At 41.8% G+C, this 20,145-nt stretch overlaps 2 protein-coding genes across 3 annotated transcripts in view; one reads left to right on the top strand and one right to left on the bottom strand.

Annotated features, from left to right (window-relative positions):
* Positions 1 to 199: 199 nt before the first annotated feature.
* On the bottom strand, positions 200 to 4,311 carry LOC113900697. Its single transcript, XM_027554380.1, has 4 exons — positions 4,224 to 4,311; positions 1,802 to 2,406; positions 1,004 to 1,396; positions 200 to 535 (listed from the first exon to the last, which is right to left on the bottom strand). Exons 1-3 carry the CDS (start codon positions 4,309 to 4,311, stop codon positions 1,337 to 1,339), a joined length of 753 nt encoding a protein of 250 aa, XP_027410181.1. The 3' UTR covers positions 200 to 535; positions 1,004 to 1,336.
* EIF2AK2 (eukaryotic translation initiation factor 2 alpha kinase 2) overlaps positions 2,099 to 20,145 on the top strand; it is a 31,022-nt gene continuing 12,975 nt past the window's right edge. The window contains exons 1-9 of one of the 2 annotated variants that reach the window (XM_027555009.1): positions 2,099 to 2,381; positions 7,130 to 7,266; positions 9,688 to 9,808; positions 11,346 to 11,494; positions 14,043 to 14,163; positions 14,513 to 14,574; positions 14,740 to 14,839; positions 16,647 to 16,681; positions 18,241 to 18,306. In XM_027555009.1, the coding sequence (XP_027410810.1) occupies positions 7,148 to 7,266; positions 9,688 to 9,808; positions 11,346 to 11,494; positions 14,043 to 14,163; positions 14,513 to 14,574; positions 14,740 to 14,839; positions 16,647 to 16,681; positions 18,241 to 18,306 (773 nt within the window). In that variant the 5' untranslated portion in view covers positions 2,099 to 2,381; positions 7,130 to 7,147. The remainder of the gene's footprint in view (positions 2,382 to 7,129; positions 7,267 to 9,687; positions 9,809 to 11,345; positions 11,495 to 14,042; positions 14,164 to 14,512; positions 14,575 to 14,739; positions 14,840 to 16,646; positions 16,682 to 18,240; positions 18,307 to 20,145) is intronic. The other variant, XM_027555010.1, reaches the window with a different exon arrangement.

The raw sequence follows: 20,145 nt of genomic DNA, 5'->3' as shown, positions 1-20,145 counted from the left end.
ACTACTGGAAAAGCCATAGCCTTGACTATATGGACCTTTGTTGGCAAAGTAATGTCTCTGCTGATTAATATGCTGTCTAAGTTGGTCACAACCTTCCTTCCAAGGAGTAAGCGTCTTTTAATTTCATGGCTGCCATCACCATCTGCAGTGACTTTGAAGCCTCCAAAAATAAAGTCAGCCACTGTTTCCCCATCTATTTGCCATGAAGTGATGGGACCGGATGCCATGATCTTAGTTTTCTGAATGTTGAGCTTTAAGCTAACTTTTTCACTCCTTTGAATCCACCCAAATTCCCAGGATCTTATTCTTTCCCAGTCAATGGCCTCAGTGTTCATAGAAGAGATCTGAGGAGGGTACAAATTAAGGTTATACAATAACAGCTAACTGCAGCACTGAACTCCGCACCTAATTTCTGCTCCACAAACCTTGAGATGACAGGAAGCAAGAGGTTCTTCCGGGCAGTTATAAAAGCTTGTATCCTCTGACCATGCTTGAGCTTGTCATTTTCTTTAAGCTCTTTCGGCCAGTTCAGGGGCTTTAAAAAGTCAGAAAACATGTCATTGCTATTGCCGTTACCTCTGAAACAACCACCTCACACCCACAAAGCTGGTAAATGGACTCCGGCAAACAATCACTACAGTTGGGGCTTTCTGTCATCTCAAAGGGCCACAGAAAGAGGGGTCTGACTCCTGTCTACCTTCCAAATCTTCCACTAGGGCTTCATATGTGGGGAAGTTAAATCAAGGAAACTATAGTGTTTCCCACTGATAGGCTGCAGTACCGGAGGCTGCAAAAGAGACACGGGAAAGCCAATAGCCAATATGTAATGTGTACCTGAAGTCCACCTTGGAAATGCCTCTTCCCCCTCACCCTAGCTAGGATGTTGAGGTACAGGCTTCTGGTTCTAATTCTAGCTCCCTTGCTTACCAGCTGTTACTTAACTTCTCTGTGCCTCGGACCTCGGTTTTCTCATCTGTTAAATGGGCATAGTGATGGCACCTACCTTGTAATACTGCTGTGAGATGGGTACTCAGCACTCCTCAGTCACTCAGTCAAGGTGCCAGTATTACTCTGGGAGTGTGATAGTCCATTAGATAAGGAGGATGTCTTGTCTTGCTCCTCTGTCCACGGGATTTCCAAGGCAAAAATACTGGAGTGGGTTCTCTTCTTGGGGAATCTTCCCAACCCAGGGAACAAACCGGATCTGCGGCATTGCAAGCAGATTCTTTACCGTCTGAGCCACCAAACCTTGCCTCAGGATATCTTGCAGGATTTAAAATTTTCTCATTAAAAATCCTACTGGTAAGGACTTTGGTTGTAAACTCCAGGAGACCCCTCAGGAAGCAGATGGCTCTCCTAACTGCTGGCTGGTACCTGGTACAGCAGGTGCAATTACCTGTTGAATAAATGAATGGTTAGATGGAAACAGAGAGAAGGGAGATTATGCTTCTGCATCCCCTGTCTGGGTTGCTGTGAGGAGAGGTGCTTCGTTGGTTACGGGCAATGGAATCCTGGCTCTGCCTTGGCAGAGTTGATTTACTCAGTTTCTTCCATTATGAAATGGAGCCAATGATATCCAGCCCCTCCAGTTCAGTTCAGTCGCTCAGTCGTGTCCGACTCTGCGACCCCGTGGACCGCAGCACGCCAGGCCTCCCTGTCCATCACCAACTCCTGGAGCCCACCCAAACCCATGTCCATTGAGTCGGTGATACCATTCAACCATCTCCTCCTCTGTCATCCCCTTTTCCTACTGCCCTCAATCTTTGCCAGCATCAGGGTCTTTGCAAATAAGTCAGCTCACCCCACCCCAAATGCTGGCGTTGAAGAGGCAAGGGGAGCATTTACGGCAGAGGGCCTGCCACGTTGCGGGCCTCGGAGACCTCAATGCCCTCCCCATCTCCCGGAGGACCCTGCCCCGCACCGGGGCCGGCGACAGTCCCAGCAGCCGGGGTGGGGGCTGCAAGGCCCTGGACGTCCGCGCGCGGACTCCAGGTGGAGGCCTGACGCGGGTTTCAGGCGATCGCGGGGCCTGTGCGGACCCGTGCGGGAGGGGCCGGGGCGGCCGAAGGAAGGCGGAGTCCGTCGGGAAAACGAAACCGAGAGCGAGCCGCCCAGACTCGCCGAGCTTCCGCTGACTGTAGCGGCGCGGGAGCTGCGAGGGCCGGCAGCTGGAGCCAGCGCGGAGCGAGCCCGCCTGTCCGCCTCCCCAGCCCGGGACTGGACGCCGATAAGAGGCCCCGGACCCCTGCGCCGCCGCCCCGGTAGCGTTGTCCGAGGCCCGCAGCCGAGTGCTGGCCCTGGCTGGACCTGGGGAAAGCATCCTGCAGCGCGGTGGGAGCTGACAGTCATTTTCTTCCCGCGAAGAATTTTTAAACCAGCAGGTAACCACTAACCCGGGCCTGGTTGCTGGGGGGAGGGGAACCCGTGGAAAACGGAAAAGTCCTGTGGCTTGATAGACAATGTGAAATACGGAGGCCTGAATTGCCCAAGATTGGCAACAAAAATCTCCTGCCCAAAATCCCTTGAAATTGTCTCCCAATTGCCCATCTTTGGCCCCCGCCCAAACTCTGGCCCTCCACCCCCACCCCCCACTCCCCAGCTTCTCGCACCGTAGCAACCCCAGGTCCTCTAAGGCAGAGCAGGGAACCCTCAGTCCCCACCCTATCCCCCATTCTTCAATAACTTTCCATCTCATTAGAACCCTCTAGAAGGTTGCTGGCCTACAGGCATGGGCCCCTGGACCCTGCTTTCCGACCACACAGGCCTCCTTTCGGTTCTTGGAGCACTGCCAAGCACTGCCCCTGCCTATGGGCTTTTGCACTGCCTGTTTCTTCCTGGAAAGCTCTTCCCAGAGACCTGTATAGGCCAGTCGCTTGCTTTACCCTGTACTTGTTCCAATGTAACAATATGAGAGCAGCCTTCCCTGAAAAACCTCCATGTAAAAGCAACTCGGTCATTCCCTTACAGTACCCCCTACTCTGCTTCAGTTTTCCTAGTACTTATCACGTTGTAATATTTCCTATAGGTTTGTCTTCAAGGTCTCTGTGCTGTGGCACCTGCCTACCTCTCTGACTCAAATCCCACCATTTCCCTTCGTTCACTGTGCAGCAGTCTCCTTGACTTTTTCTTAGCCTTCCAAAAGCCATGCTGGTGCCTGCCTCACGGTTTCCTCTGCCTGAGATGCACTTCCCCCTGTCTAAGCATGATGGACTTTCTCATCATCCAGGCTTGATTTCAGTGTTGCCTCCTAAGAAGGGTCTTCCCTTGCCACTGTATTACAGCCACCTCCCTCATATCTCTGTCCCCACCTCCTAATGCCCCGTCTATCTCATAGACCTATTTCGCTTCATTGGAGCACTTCCAGCCATCTCTTATCCTCTCCTGTTTGTTGCTTCTGGACTTTGTTGCTTCTTGTAGCTCTTGGTCTCTTTTGGAAGACACTCAATTAAATTAGCAATTGTAATAAAGGAGACAAGGGCTGTAGAGCATCAAACCAGGATGTCTTCCAGGGGGTGTGGGAAGTAATACTTGAGCTGAGATCTAGAGGAAGCAGGAATTCACCAGGCAGAAGCAGCTAAGGGGGTAGAGTCCAGAGCATTTCAGGAGGGAGTTTGTTGGTCAGAAGCAGTTGGGAGCCAGGAAGGAGTTAGTGGGGGAGGCGTCCTTTTGAGAACCATCTCTGTGTAGGTGGAATTTAAAGCTCTAAGCCTTGAGGGGATCACCAGGGAGTGAGTGTAAGTAGAGCAGAGAGGAGATATGAGACCTGGACCCCGAGACAATGCAGTATTTAAAAGAAAGGATGATGAAGAGGAACCAAGAAAGGAGACAGAAAAGGAATAGCTTGTGAGAAAGGAGGGAAACCAGGAGAGGATGATGTCTTAAGTGTCCAAGCAAAGGGGTAAGGAGGGACATAGGAGCGACCATGTCTTGTGCCAGTTATGTATCAAGAAGAAAAGGGCTGGGAACAGACCACTGACTAGTTTCGGAGATGGGGGAGCCATGGGTAACCTTGACAAAAACAATTCTGATGGCCTGTGGAGGCTGCATGACTGAAGTGAGGTTTTAAAAGATTCTGACACGACTATTTAAAAAATGGAAAATAACAACTGTTGGTGAGGTTTTGGAGAAATTGGAACCCTCGTGCATGCTGATGGAAGTGTAAAATGGTACAGCCACTGTGGAAAGTAATTTGACAATTCTTGAAAAAGTTGACTCTAAATTACCATATGATTTAGCAAGTCCACCTCTAGGTGTCTGCTCAAAAGATTCAAAAGTAGGCATTTGAATAGATTTTTGTACAACAATGTTCATATCGTCATTACTCACAATAGCCGAAAGGTTGAAATAACCCAAGTGTTCATCAGTAGATGAATAGATAAACAAAATGTGGGATATCCATACAGTGGAATAGTATTCAGCCTTAAAAAGGAAGGAAATTGTGATATATGCTTCATACAGCATGGATGAACCTTGAAGACATTAGCTAAAACACAAGAGGACAAATATGGTAGAATTCAACTAATACTAGATACCTGGAATAGGCAAATGTATAGGCATAGAAAATGGAATGGTGGTTACCAGGGGCTGAGGGGGAAGGGAAATGGGAAGTCATTGTTTAGTGGGTACAGACTTTCTATTTGGGGAGATGAAAAGAGTTTTGGAAATAGATGGTGATGGTGGGCTTACAACATTGTGAAAATGCTTTTGCCCACAAATTGTTCACTTAAAAATGGCAAATTTCATGTTATGTTTATTTTACAACAATGAGAAAGAGGTTCTACTAAAAAATCATGATGGCTGCAGGTTAGAGAAGAAATTGTAGCAACCGTGAGGAATTGGTTCTGAGGTTCTTGCAGCAGTCCAGGAGTGAGACGGTGATGGCTTGAACCAGGATGGTGGTTATAGACATCACTGAGAAGTCAAAGGATTTGGAGGACAGGGCTTAGGTATAGATCAGAAGGCACGGAAAGGACATGTCCAGGATGCCTCCCAGATTCATGGCTTTCAGACATGGGTGGACAGTGGAGTCATTTTCTGAGTAAGGAAACTCTAAACCAGTCTGAGAGAAGATTATAAATGCAGTTTTAGATTTTTGGAGTTTAAAAGCCATTAAGATGTCCAAGTGGAGAGGTTGGATAGAGAGCTCTGAAACTCAGAAAGAGGTTCATAAATTATGTATAAATTTCAGAGGTAATGACAAATAGGTGATCTGTGAAATCATGGCCATGAGAGAAATTTCCTTGAGGAGAAAATATAGAGTGAAGAGAATAGTGTTTTTGGACCAAGTCTTGGGGGAAACTCCAGCATCTAAAGGCTGTGGAGATTAAGGAGTGTCAGAAAGAACTTGTCACCTTGGAAGAAGGAAAATCAAAAGAGCTTGCTAATAAGAAACAAGAGGTCAACAGGGTCCACTTTCTGTCTATGGATTTACTTATTCTGGATGTTTCACGTAGATGGAATCATAGATATGCTGTGTTACTGTTTACGTCTGACTTCTTTCATTTAGCATGTTTTGACATTTAACCACGTTACAGCATGTTTCAATACGTTATCCTTTTCGGGGCTTAAAGGATGTCTTAAAGGATAAGATTCCACGTGTAGATGTACAGCATTGTGTTCACCTTTCTTCAGTTGATAGATATTTGATTGGTTTCTACTTTTGGATTATTGTGACTAGTGCTGTTTTGCATATTCCTGTGTAAGTATTTGAAAACCTGTTTTTCAATTCTTTGGATATACACCAAAGGGGTGAAATTGATGGGTGGTATTTGTGGCTCAGCTGGTAAGAGAATTCGCCTGCAATACGGTAGACTTGGGTTCGATCCCTGGGTTGGAAAGATCTGCTGGAGAAGGGAAAGGTTACCCATTCCAGTATTCTGGCCTGTAGAATTCCATGGACTGTATGGGGTCGCAAGAGTCAGAAACGACTGAGTGACTTTCACTTTCACTTTTATGGTAAATCTAAGTTTAACTTTTTGAGGAACCATCAAATTTCATAGAGGCTGCATTACTTGACATTCTGTCAGAGATATATGAGGTTTATAATTTTTCTATATTTTCACCAATACATTTATTTTCTATATTATTATTATTATTACCAGCCCAGTGGGTGTGAAGTAGAATCTAGTTGTGGTTTTGATTTGTATCTGTCTAATAAGTAATGATATTAAACATCTTTTCATGTGCTTGTTGGCCATTTGTATGTCTTCTTGGGAGAAATATCTATTCAATCCTTTGCCTATTTTTTAATTTCTTAACTCTTTTTATTGTTGAGTTGTAAAAGTTCTTCATATATTCTGGATATTAGGTCTTTATCAGATATATTATTTATAAAAATCCCTTTCTGAAGACTGTCTTTTCATTTTCCTCGTAGTGTCCTTTGATATGCAAATATTTTTAATTTTGATGAGGTCCAGTTTATTTATGTTTTCTTTTGTTGCTATGCTTTTGCTGTCATAGCTAAGATTCCACTGCCAAATCTAAGATTGTGAAGATTCACCCTTATATTTACTTTTAAAGTTTTATAGCTTTGGCTCTTATATTTAAATTCTATATTCTTTAGATTTTATTTGTAATTTGAATCATTGTTACTATCTTCGTCCAGTGAGAACCATAAACCAGGGCCTAATGTGTCTGCCAAGTAAATTGTCCTAAAGCTGACTTCTGAAAATATCAAATGAAGTTTTGTGGGGTTTCATAGGAGAATCTTTGTCCGTACAGCTAAATCCTTCATGATTTCATAAATTTTATATAGACACTCAACCTTTTTATTCTCAACAAAAATAATTCTAATCCTCCTCCTTCAGGCTTTTATCTTTTTAAGCAGATGGACAGACTTCACTTGACACTCAGTGGAAGCAGAAAGAAAAGTTAAGGAGAAGGACCTCCATCCTTTTTTGGCCAGTTGAGTTTTGAAAGTAGAAAATCTTGGAGAAATTAACTTGATTTTGTAGTCCACGAGAGAGAAAGAAAGATCTTGTAAGAAAGTTTTCTCTGGATTTATGTGGGGCTGAGATGAGTCATATAAAGGAGAGTCATCTTACCCTGTTTTATCTCTTAAACTGAACTGGGGAAATTAAATATTTTCTGAGTATATCACTTCTTTCAAAATTCTCTCTTTTTTTTGTAGGTTACTAGAGGAAAAAAAATGGCCACTGGTCGTTCACCATGTTTCTACATAGAAGAACTTAATAAATACCAACAAAAGAATGGTGTAGAAGTTAGGTATTGTGAACTGGCTAAGACAGGACCTCCACATAATTTTAGGTAAGTTGCTATAAGAAAGGGTATATCCATATAAAATTAAAACTGGGAGAATAGCAACTTTGGCACAATTTTGAAGTCAGTTCTTTAGCATGAGAGCAACGCTGCCAGAGAAGACGATGAGAATCTTTTCGATGTAAAGTGGTAACTTCAGAGGACTCCAAAGAAAAAAACAGTGTATAAACCTTTCCATGCTTCAAAATGGTGTACTGTTTTGCTGTTTAGGGTGACTGCTTGAATTCTGTGTGGTGGTTGTTGTTCAGTCACTCACTCGTGGCTGACTCTTTGCAACCCCATGGACTGCAGCACGCCAGGCTTCCCTGTCCTTCACTGTCTCCCAGAGTTTGCTCAAACTCATGTCCATCGAATTGGTAATACCATCCAACCATCTCATTCTGTGTCATCCCCTTCTCCTCCTGCCTTCAATCTTTCCCAGCATCAGGGTCTTTGCTAATGAGTCAGCTCTTTGTATCAGGTGGCCAAAGTATTGGAGCTTCAGCTTCAGCATCAGTCCCTCCAATGAATATTCAGGACTGATTTCCCTTAGGATTGACTGGTTTGATCTTGCAGTCCAAGGGACTCTCAAGAGTCTTTCCCAACGCCACAGTTCAAAAGCATCAATTCTTCAGCGCTCAGACTTCTTTACGGTCCAACTGTCACATCCATATATGACTACTGGAAAAATCATAGCTTTGACTACATAAACCTTTGTCGGGAAAGTAATGTCTGTGCTTTTTAATATGCTGTCTAGGTTGGTCATAGATTTTCTTCCAAGGAGCAAGTGTCTTTTAATTTCATGGCTGCAGTCACCATCCGCAGTGATTTGGGAGCCCAAGAAAATAAAGTCTGTCATTGTTTCCATTGTTTCTCCATCTATTTACCAGTAGAATGTTGAATTTTAAGCCAACTTTTTCACTGTCCTCTTTCACCTTCATCAACAGGCTCTTTCTTCACTTTCTACCATAAGGGTGGTATCATCTGTGTATCTTAGGTTATTCATATTTCTATTGGCAATCTTGATTCCAGCTTGTGCTTCATCCAACCTGGCATTTCACATGATGTACTCTGCATATAAGTTAAATAAGCAGGGTGACAATATACAGCCTTGACGTACTCCTTTCCTAATTTGGAACCAGTTCATTGTTCCGTGTCTGGTTCTAACTGTTGGTTCGTGACCTGCATATAGATTTCTCAGGAGGCAGGTAAGGTGGTTGGTATTCCCATCTCTTTAAGAATTTTCCACAGTTTGTTGTGATCCATACAGTCTAAGGCTTTAGTTTAGTCAGTGAAGCAGAAGTAGATGTTTTTCTGGAATTCTCTTGCTTTTTCGATGATCCAACGGATGTTGGCAATTTGATCTCTGGTTCCTCTGCCTTTTCTTAATCCGACTTGAACATCTTGAAGTTCTTGGTTTATGTACTGTTGAAGCCTTGCTTGGAGAATTTTGAGCATTACTTTACTAGCATGTAAAGTGAGTGCAATTGTGTGGTAATTTGAACATTCTTTGGCATTGCCTTTCTTTGGGATTGGAGTGATAAATGACCTTTTCCAGTCCTGTGGCCACTGCTGAGTTTTCCAGATTTCCTGGCATATTGAGTGCAGCACTTTCACAGCATCATCTTTTAAGATTTGAAATAGCTCAACTGGAATTCCATCATCTCTACTGCCTTTGTTCATAGTGATGCTTCCTAAGGCCCACTTGACTTCACACTCCAAAATGTCTGGCTCTAGGTGAGTGATCACACCATCGTGGTTATCTGGGTCATAAAGATCTTTTTTGTATAGTTCTTCTGTGTATTCTTGCCACCTCTTCTTAATATCTTCTGTTTCAGTTAGGTCCATACCATTTCTGTCCTTTATTTTGCCCACCTTTGCATGAAATGTTCCCTTGGTATCTCTAATTTTCTTGAAGAGATCTCTAGTCTTTCCCATTCTGTTGGTTTCCTCTATTTCTTTGCCTTGATCACTTAGGAAGGCTTTCTTCTCTCTCCCTGCTAATCTTTGGAAGTCTGCATTCACATGGGTGTATCGTTCCTTTTCTCCTTTGCCTTTTGTTTCTCTTCTTTTCTCAGCTGTTTGTAAGGCCTCCTCAGGCAACCATTTTGCCTTTTTGCATTTCTTTTTCTTGGTGATGGTATTGATCACTGCATCCTGTTTAGTGTTATGAACCTTCATCCATAGGTCTTCAGGCACTCTGTCTATCAGATCTAACCCCTTGAATCTATTTGTCACTTCCACTGTATAATCGTAAGGGATTTGATTTAGGTCATACCTGAATGGCCTAAATCAAATTCCTTATGATTATTCTATGTGGAACACAGGTTAAAATTTTCGAAGGTAGTCACAGAAGGCAGTTATGATTAGAATGCTAGTTAAATAATGCATGAATTTTATGATATTCTTTGAATTTTTCATTGTTATCAGGTTTACATATCAAGTTATAATAGATGATAAAGAATATCCAAAGGCTGAAGGTAGATCAAAGAAGGAAGCCAAAAACGCTGCAGCCAAATTAGCTTTGGAAATAATTAATAAAGACCGTAAGGTGAGTAATTACCTTTTTTTTTTTCCCATTGTGAAAGGGAACTCACAAATATCTATGGTATTTTGCCCTGTCCTGTGAGAAAATACTCACATGCAGAATAAAACCATTCACAAGTTCTTTTGCTTTCAAAGTTTAGTTCATTCTTTTTCCTGGACTCTTTTCTATAGAACCCTGAATAAGAGGTCCACCTCAAAAAGAGTGGGCAAGATGGGCGATACCTATTTAGAGTGCCAACAGCAGTGACATACTCTAAGGAAACAGTGAGAAATGAGCTAACAGGTTCTGGAAGGAGCCCCTCCACCTGATTGAGGGAATGCAGTGGAAAAGGGAAGAGATGGAAGGAACCATGAGGAGAATGATACATTAATATATGGAGGGCAGATGATGCAAAAGTAACATGTATAATTGGTATTGCTGAAGATGCAAACAGAGTAAGTAACTAGTACAGAAAAAGCTGTCTCTGAAAAGAGCAGTAGAAAGTCTTTATGAAATAAAGAAAGAGCTACCTGCAGATTGAAACAACTCAGCGGCTCATAAGATATTGAAAAATATGGAACCACTAAGAACAACATTGGCCTTTGTGAAAGGACTGAGCTCTAGGGATGAAGAAAGAATCCTACAAGTATCCAGACAGAAGAACTTATACAAAATATAAAAATGAAAAAAAAATCATGCTGCCCACACCACCATTAAAAACCAGACAACACTGGAGCAGCATCTGTAAAATGAGGCAGGAAGTCATTTTGCATGTGAGACAAAAATGGATCATTCTCAAATTTTCAAAATTTTTCAGAATTTCAGTATTCAAGATACTTTCATGAAAAATCTTACTCACTGGGATCTTCCTGGTGGTCCAGTGGTTAAGACTCTAGGCTTCCACCTTAGGGAGCACAGGTTTGATCCCTGGTCTGGGAACTAAGATCCCAAGTACCATACAGTGCAGCCAAAAAAAAAAAAAATATATATATATATATATAAAATTTTACTAGAAGGTGTCACCCTTTTAATCAAAATTGAGCAAAATAAATCAGGAAAACCCCCAAAACTTATAAATTGTTAATGAGCCAGAAAACCAAGTCATGAAGTCAGAAAAAGAACAATAGAATACCTTTACCCACGAAAAAGCAGAAGTAAGACTGTGATAACAAAAGGGAATAAATTGATGTGAAAAAAACAAAGATATAATAAAGAAGGTCAATAAAACCAAAAATTCTTTGACAAAGTTAACAAAGTAGAAAAACTTTGGACAAGATTTTGACAGATGGGGAATTTTAAAAGGGGCAGATAATAGTGGAAGGAGTAATGTATTTTATTCCTGTTTCCTATGAAGTTGTGATCTAGGATATAACTTTATTTCAGTATGTGTTATCTTGTCCTTTGAGATTACAAAAGATACAACAAATCAGAAAGTTTTATAGTTTTACCTAGATAAACAAGAAAATTGACTATTTTGTTTTCCTTTTTGAAACTTTAAAAGGAAAATATGTAATGTCTTTTCTTGTTAAAATTTATCCTTATGGATTTTTTTTTCTTTTAGTCAGTTAGTTTTTCATCTCAGCTGACAACAAATATTCCAGAAGGACCACCCATTGAGAATTACATAGGCCGTCTTAATACGATCTCCCAGAAGAAAAACCTATGTGTAACTTATGAAGAATGTAAATCAAAGGGTGATGGGCCCGAAGGGTGAGATGTTGTTTTTCCTTCTGTTTCACTATATCTAAGCAATAGAGCAACCTTATTTTCATGTCTAATTTTCCAAAAATATCTGTCTTTTTTGGTACATTATGCAGAGAAGGTTTTTTATGACCTTATTGCAGTTTGACATCTTTGTAATGAAAATATTAAAATGCTTCATTGCTGAAGTCTGGGCACCCATATCCCACAATAGATCAAATCTGGGAAATCCTTTATTTCTGAGATCTCTCTGGGTGGTTTAGTCTGCAGGAAATCTAAGAGAGGTCAGGTGGTGAAGACCTTCCCATCCCTGAGGTCACAGTGGCTGTGTGAGAAGAGCCCTGCCCCATGTGTGGACTGAGTCTCTTTCCACTCTTGTCAGAATGGAGATGTTTGGCCTTCAGATTTTATTGAATAGTGTCACTCTCTAGGCAAGTACTATGTATTAGAAGGAATGGGTTTAGGGAAGTTCCTGGTGAAACATAGGTTTAGGAAACCCTGGTCCAGTGGTTAAGACTCTAAGCTTCTAATGCAGGGGGCATGAGTTTGAATCCTGGTTGGGGAACGAATATCGTGTATGCTGTGCAGACAAAAGGAAAAATAAAAACACTTCCCTGGTAGTCCAGCGGTTAAGAATCCACCCACCAATAATGCAGGAGAGGTAGATTTGATCCCTGGTCCAGGAAGATCCCACATGCCATGAAGCAACTCAGCTCCAGCACCGAAACTACTGACCCTGCAATCCAGAGCCTGTGTTCCGCAGCAAGAGAAGCCACCACAATGAGACGCCCACAAAGCAAAAAAAAAAAACCCAACACAACCAAAAATAAATAAATAAGGACTGGGTTTTCACCCTGGATGGTGAGGAGACCAGGATTTGAGGGATATGATGAGGGGGATGGATGAGAAGGTCAGTCAGAGATAATGAGAACGTCTCACCAGTGGGCAAAGACTTTGGAGATGAGGATGAAGAATGAATTTGAACTGGGAAAAGCAGAAAGAAAATGAGTGTGAAGAAGGTTGTTTCTCAGCTACAACCAATCAGTTAAATGAGAGAGAAGGACAAAAATTCTAAAAGGCGAATAGTCCAAACACCCCACTTTAGGATACTGTTCTATGAATTTTACTGTTCACCCCAATGGCTTTTAGGCCAGAACCAGGAAGACAAAAATGTGATAGGATTCACTGGAATGAAAGAGTCAAAAGTGAATTCTGTGAGTCAGTCTCCATAAATTAAGAGCTGTTTTATTTTCCCGTAGCTCACCTGTTTGATTCCTTTGACCTAGTGCTTTAACATTTGATTGTTAAAGAAAAGAAGACTGTTTAGGGCGTGCTGAAGAAAAACAGGAGCCACAGAAATAATCGAGTCCTTCAGCCCAGCTCCCTAATTTCCCTTCAGAGCCTAGTGGGGAAGACTCACTGGTAGAGTGTTTCCATCCACGATGAATAATACTGCCACAATTCTGTAGCACTACGTGGTAACTCCATGATATAAGTTGCCATGTCTGTTGCTTTGCCACCTTAAATATAGTTCTTCTATAATTGTCCAGGGCTCCTTGCCTAACTACAGGCATCCTTGTAGCTCATATGAAAATTAAGTGACTTCAGCATGGGGCTTTTGCATTGTGAGGATTTGCCTAGGTTTTTGTGTACATGAGCGTGGTGGGGCGGTAGGCGCAGAAAATGCTAAAGTTAGAGCTGAAGTTAGATACACTTGGCCCATGTCCTCCAAAACACTGTCACCTTATTATTCTCCTGTAGAAGCCTCTACGGATTTTATCGTAGCAGTTGAACATCTCTGAAAAATTCATTAGATCTCTTTCTTCTTTCTCTGCCTCCATGTCTTTTGACTTTTGGGGAATTTAAAAAAATCACCATTTGGTACCTTAATGCCACATCTTTCAATGAAGCAGCAAAGAGTTAGAACGTTCCCTAGAGAATGGAAGCTGGGCTATTAGCCAATGCTGGTTATTCTGGTAAACTGATTAGCCATCTCATTGAAAAAAAAAAAATATATATATATATTTATTTTGCTTTTTTAAATATAATTTTTATTTATTTAGTTAGTTAGTTTTGGCTGTGCTGGGTCTTCATTACTGCGTGGGGTTTCTCTAGTTGCAGCAAGCGGGGCCTACACTCTAGTGGCCATGCTCGGGCTTCTCGTTGTGGTGGCTTCTCCACTTGCAGAGTACGGACTCTAAGATGTGTGGGCTTCAGTAGCTGCGGCAGATGGGCTCTGTAGCTGCGGCTGCAGGACTCTAGAGAACAGACTCAGTAGTTGTGGCACATGGGCTTAGTGGCTCCACAACATGTAGGATCTTCCCAGATGAGGGATTGAACCCGTGTTTCTCCTGCATTGGCAGGCGAATTCTTTACCACAATGCCAGCAGGGAAGCCCTCGTTGAAATTTTAAATTAAGTAAGATATGAACTATTAATCTATTAAATTGGTGTTATATTTAGCCCTTTGTTAATGTGTGTTTTTTTTTCTGAGAACACATGAGTTACATTTACTGGTTTATGGTATTTGGTTTAATACTCTTTATCATTTCTCCTAGATTTCATTATATATGCAAAATTGGACAAGAAGAATATGGTAGTGGTGTGGGTTCCACTAAACAGGAGGCAAAACAGTTGGCTGCCAAACTGGCTTATGAAAAGATAGAATCAGAAACAATGGTATGTACTGCCTTGGGATTTGATTTCTATGTTTTAAAATTCTCTCTGAAGTTGATTTGAAGTTAAATGATATTTAGGTGATGTCAAGACAGCCAGTCACATAGCAAAAGCACTCCTTCATGCTGTGTCCCACCAATGAGCCCTGTGGCCATGAAGCTTCAGAAGGATCACAGTTCTCATGACAGCTCAATGTTTCTTAAATTCAGATCAAACATCCATAAAAATGTATTAATCCTGTAATTCTTTATGGCTGTGAATTTGGTAAATGTGGGGAAATAAATGTGGGAGTTGGTTCACAGAGACTAAGCTACTATAAGAAGTCACTTAGTTGTACTTTTAAATCTTACAGAGAGATGGTTTCAGTGCTGCGTGTGGTGATGTCGAAAGAAACTCTCCAGCAGTGAGTACATCGTAAGTATGGACAAACCAGTGTGACAAACAAATTCAGATTGCAGCCTGAAAGAGCGGATATTTACGAAAATGTTTAATGTCGAAGGAGAATTTAGAAAAAGCAATTAGTGATCAACAAAAAATAGGTAGAATTCATAAACTAATAGCTGTCGTCTTTTCTTTTAGTAGTTCTGAATCACCGTCTGAAAATGGCTTCTCAACAAATGCATCAGAAAGAAGTGATAACAACAGTGGCACATTAAACAGCTCTTCCGTGTCTCCAGGGGTATAGTATTAGTCTCTAACTTTCCTAGTTAATCTTATTTTCCTTTGTGTTTCCCCATTTAAAAGTGACCTCCAGTACCTGTCATAATTTTTCAATTTTTTTATGGGCTTTTATTAAATCAAAATATTTTGCAGCCTTTTCTCTCTCCTTTCTTTATTAACTCCCATTCCTCACATGCAAAATTTTTCTGCTGTTCACTCCCATCTTTCTCTCCCTACTCACCTTTGTATTTTTCATGTATTCCTATAATCTGGCTTCTTTTCTTCTATCAATTGGATGGTATTTAGAAGGTTCACTCATAGATTTCTGCTTCTGTTTTAATAAATCAGAGCTAAACTTAAAAACCAGATAGTTTTTGTGGTGATGATTAGTGTTATCAAAATATTATATTTATAAAGAACTAGAAAGACATCCCTGTTGGTGCAGTGGCTAAAACTCCATGCTCTCAATGCAAGGGGCCCAGGTTCCATCCCTGGTCAGGGAACAAGACCCTGCATACTGCAACGAAGACCTGGCATAGTCAAATAAATATTTTTTTAAACTACAAACAAATCAATGAGAAAAAGATAAGCAACTCAGTAAAAAAGAAAAAGTGTACAAAAGAGCTGAACAGACAGTTTAGAAAAGAGATACCCAAAGGGGCAACAGACATATGAAAGGATGCTTCACTTCATAATAATCAGGAAAATGCAAATGAAAACAACAGCTAGATACCATTTTAAACCATCCGATTGGCAAAATTTGAGTCTGGCTGTTCTAAGTGTTGACACAGCTCTGTTCCTGTTGTACCTATTATGTGCTGTTACAGCAATAGTATATGTTGCTGGCTGATGTATAAATTGGCCTTGACTGTCTTAGGGAGCAACTTGGGTGGAGTTGAGGGTGTGCCAGCTGTATTGCCAATTCTACACCTAGATATGTCTTTTAGAGAAACACATATATGTGTGCACAGAGATACATGTATATGCATGTTCTTTGCAAAATTGTTTGTAATAGAAGAGACTGGAGAAAATATTGTCCATTTACAGAATGTCTGAATTAATCATAATGCAGTCACTGTGCAAAACTGAGGCTGGTGGGTGATAGGAACTCAAGAAATCTTAGTCTGATGTTTGTACTCAGTGTCAACATACTAAAATTGTTAAAACAACACGACACCTACCAGAATAAAAGTGAATATGCTTAAAAAGAGCTATGTTAATTTTTGAGAGATATGTCAAAGACTCCTCTTTTTTGGCTAAATGTTAAATTATTGATTTGTCCTAAAAATGTTTTAAACTAGATCCCTGGGCCCCATCTGTTTTCTTTACTAGCACTGTGAGTAATTGTAATGCGTAGTTTCTTGCTGAGATCTGCTGGCCAGAGGATCATTTGGGAAGCCATATTCTATACCTGGAGAATCAGTGCTTCTGTAGAACATGCCCTGCAGTTCTTTTTTTTTTTTTTCCCCCTGTTGTGCTGCACAGCATATGGGGTCTTGGTTTCCTGACCAGAGATCAAACCCGTGCCCCCTGCTTTGGAATAGAATTGCAGAGTCTTAACCACTGAATCTCAGGGCCCCTACAATTTGTGTTTTTTGACCTTCTTATCATATCTGTCTTTGCTATAATTGATGAGAACATTGATGTAGACAAGTACACTGAAAGCAGGGCTTGCTGAGAGCATACAAATTGATGAGGTTGTTAATCTTAAGGACAAAGAAATGTGGTCAGAGAACCATCTAGAAGTACAGGAGAAAAGATGGCCAAGAGAAGCAGGATACTTGACTTAACCGTCTGAAACGATTTTCCATTTTCTTTTGTTATAGGACGGTTCCAGAAATAATTCCAGGAAGGTGAAGAGGTGAGTATCATCATGCATTGGACTTATTTAGAAATGAAGTTTTATTTCAGATCTAGTTTATTCATCTATTTATGAAGTCTTCAGTATTTGTATTGTATGCCCTTATTTGAGTGGAGTTTCAGGAATTCAAAGCATGATTAAGGCTCACAGAAATCTCGAAATCTACGAACAAATAATTCTAAATACATAGAGAAGTCTTTGAACATATGCACACAATACATTGTAGGCACAAAGGCCTATGGGGCTATTGGTTGAGTAATTGGTTAAGTGCATTCTTTTGGACAAGTCTAACAGAAGAAGTGGGCTTGTAGAGGTATTCTTAAGAGAAATGTATTATGTGAATTCCCTGGTGACCAAATGGCTAGGACTTGGCACTTTCACTGCTGAGGGCCAGGTACAATTTCTGGTTGGGGGAATTAAGATCCCATAAGCCACATGGCACAACTGAAAAAAAAAAAGAGAGAGAGAAGTGTATTATTTTTCAGACAAGCAGGTAGGGGAGAAATGTTATCATAACTCAGGGAAGAAATAAACGATCAGATGTGCTGTAAATTAGGAAGACTTGGCCTCTTGAACGAAAGAGAAAAGCAAGGATGTGAATACAGTTAGCAGTGGGAGTGAGACGGCAGCAGGAGCCACTGTGAGGCACCAGTACATTCTGAACAGTAGGTAACACTTGCAGAAAGATGACGCCAGATGCTGGTGTTCAGATGGAGAGAGGCGAGGTCTGTGTGTGAGATGGTCAGGCCATCAGACTGATCCAGTGATGGGGAGGAGGAGAATTTGTGAGACAGACTGTAGAAGAAGAGTAGACATGACTTGAGGGAATAGAGTTAAAGAGCTGGGTGAAGAAGATGCAAAGGAAAAAGGAAATGACTGTTCCTTGTGAATGAGATGCAGGCAAGTGTCATGGCACTGATGGTGTCAAGGGAGTCCAAGACTTGGAGGGAAGATTGTTGTTGTCTAACTCTACAATCCCTTGGACTGTAGCCCAGCAGCCTCCTCTGTGCATGGGAATTCCCAGGCAAGAATACTGGACTGGGTTGCCATGCCCTTCTTCAGGAGATCTTCTTGACCCAGGGATCAAACCCTCATCCCTGTGTCTCCTGCATGGGCAAGTGGATTCTTTACCACTGCGCCACCTGGGAAGCCTGGAGGGAAGATAACAATTTGTATTTGTTTAGTTTTAGGTGGCATTTGGACTTCCAATTGTAGGAGGCTTACCACCAGCAAGGAATAAATGACAAAGGAAACACAACCAGGATGAGAATTCAACAAGACAGATTTCCTAAGGTTTTGAGTCTAAAGGGAGAAAAAGAGGCTAGCGGCATGCTGGCAATCAATGTGTTAAGGCTGAAAAACACAGGAAAAGAGTGAAAAATTGTTAGAGCACAGAGAACCCCATTGTTTCTTAAGACAAAGGTTAGAACCTTTGCTACACCTGCTATTCTAATAGTTGACTCATAATAAAAAAAAGCCTAGTGCATAGCATAAAATCCACTCTTAATAAGTTATACTTGATTTTAGTTTTGAATTTATGTGTTTCTCTTAACTTTTAGAAGTTTGGCGCCTACATTTGTCTCTCCTGTGAAGACAGAAGGAAACATTTATAGTGTGAACGAAAGGTAAGAGGGAAAACCAAGAAAAAGAAAAAGAATTTGTTTAAGGATACATGTACAAAAGTTGACAAAAGTTTCTTAAGGGACAGTTGAACATCAGGCAAGTTAAGTTATATCTCTCCCTGAACAGTTTGTTTTAGCTCAATCAGGCCCACAGAGGATCATTGCCTCATGGAGGAGTACACTTTAGATGTGTTCAAACGGAATGTGGTGTCTGTGTGGTACTCATGTGGGTTTCTTTGACATCTCTGGGAGGTTTTAATATTGAAAGCCAATATTTCTGTAAACCAGTAATTTTTTTTCAACAAAAGTACTCCTGCAGGAATCAGATTAGATCCATTTGAATCTGTTTTCCATTTTCCAGCTTCATAGCAGATTTCACTTTGAAAAGTGTTCCTTTGGTGGTCGATCGCATGTTTGAGCTTAAATAAAGTATCTTTTAAAAAGGAGGCCTATTTGCAACAGAGGAACATCAAGTACAAACTTAAGAAATAATAATGCTATGCTATACTGTGCTAAGTCACTTCAGTCGTGTCCGCCTCTGTGTGACCCCATAGACGGCAGCCCACCAGGCTCCCCCGTCCCTGGGATTCTCCAGGCAAGAACACCGGAGTGGGTTGCCATTTCCTTCTCTAATGCACGAAAGTGAAAAGATAAAGTGAAGTCGCTCAGTCGTGTCCGACTCTTAGTGACCCCATGGACTGCAGCCTACCAGGCTCCTCCGTCCATGGGATTTTCCAGGCAAGAGTACTGGAGTGGGGTGCCATTGCCTTCTCCAAGAAATAATAAAGAATGACCAAGTATGTAATAAGTACCTAATATATATCTGGCACTGTGCTGGGCATCGTATTTATAGCAGGAACAGTAGAAGCAGCCCGTGTCCTTTTGGAGTTTTTGTGGGGATGATAATTACACACTGTGACCAGCGGTCTAAAGGAAAAGCCATGGTGTGGTTGGGGACCCTTGAATTTAGGGTGAGGGATGAGGCAGGGCTTTCTCTGGGCCACAGTTGTGGGGAGGCTTGAGGGATGAGTTAGCACAGGGCGGTGGGGAGCCCCTGGTACTCTGTGAAAGAGGAGCACATGGGAAGGCGAAAGTGGGACAGGTAATGTGAGCACCCGAGGAACTGAGAGAAAGCCATGTGCCAGGAGGGCAGTGGCCAAGGAGCCGGGGTCACCAGACAAGCCGGAGAGGGGACGGGGACAAACAGGTGGCCCCTGGTAGCCTATGTCAGGGTTTTCTGGGTTTTGCTGAATGCAGGGGCAGGCTTGGGAAGCGTTTGGCCAATAGTCGTGATCAGACTTAGTATTTATCACACTGATTGCTGTGAGGCTCGTGGACTGGAGCAGAGGAAGGTGAGGAGGTGGTGTGTCTTGTGAAGAGGGTTTGGTGGGAGTCTTATTGGAAGCTTGCGCCAATGGGGGAAAGTGGGCAGACACCCGCAGATGTGTTTTGGAAAGAAAATTGGCAGGTCTTAATGATGGAATGTGGGGCAGGAGAGAGGGGAAACCCAGAGAGGTGCAAACATAAACAGGCTCATTTCTTGTATAATAGCTTGGTAGTAGCAGGGAACACAGTCTGGCACTCTTCTCTAAAGTTTTATACTTGGAATAGAAGATTCTTTACCATTCTTTCATGCAGCCAGGCGGTGACTGACTCCCAGGAGTGATCTGTTATGTTGGGATGGGAAGAGGGAAGGCTTATCCTTTGTGATTCAAGAGTTTCTGTGAAATGGATCCTTCTTACTCAGAAGGGGAGAGTCCTGTTTGTTATAGAGTCCATTTCACTAGTGCCTTTAAGGGAAAGCAGAAGGGTCGGAGTGGAGGAACAGAGGACATTGAACTC

This window comes from Bos indicus x Bos taurus, chromosome 11, assembly GCF_003369695.1.
Source record: "Bos indicus x Bos taurus breed Angus x Brahman F1 hybrid chromosome 11, Bos_hybrid_MaternalHap_v2.0, whole genome shotgun sequence".
Lineage (NCBI taxonomy): Eukaryota > Metazoa > Chordata > Mammalia > Artiodactyla > Bovidae > Bos > Bos indicus x Bos taurus.
This window is presented reverse-complemented; position numbering and strand designations above follow the sequence as displayed.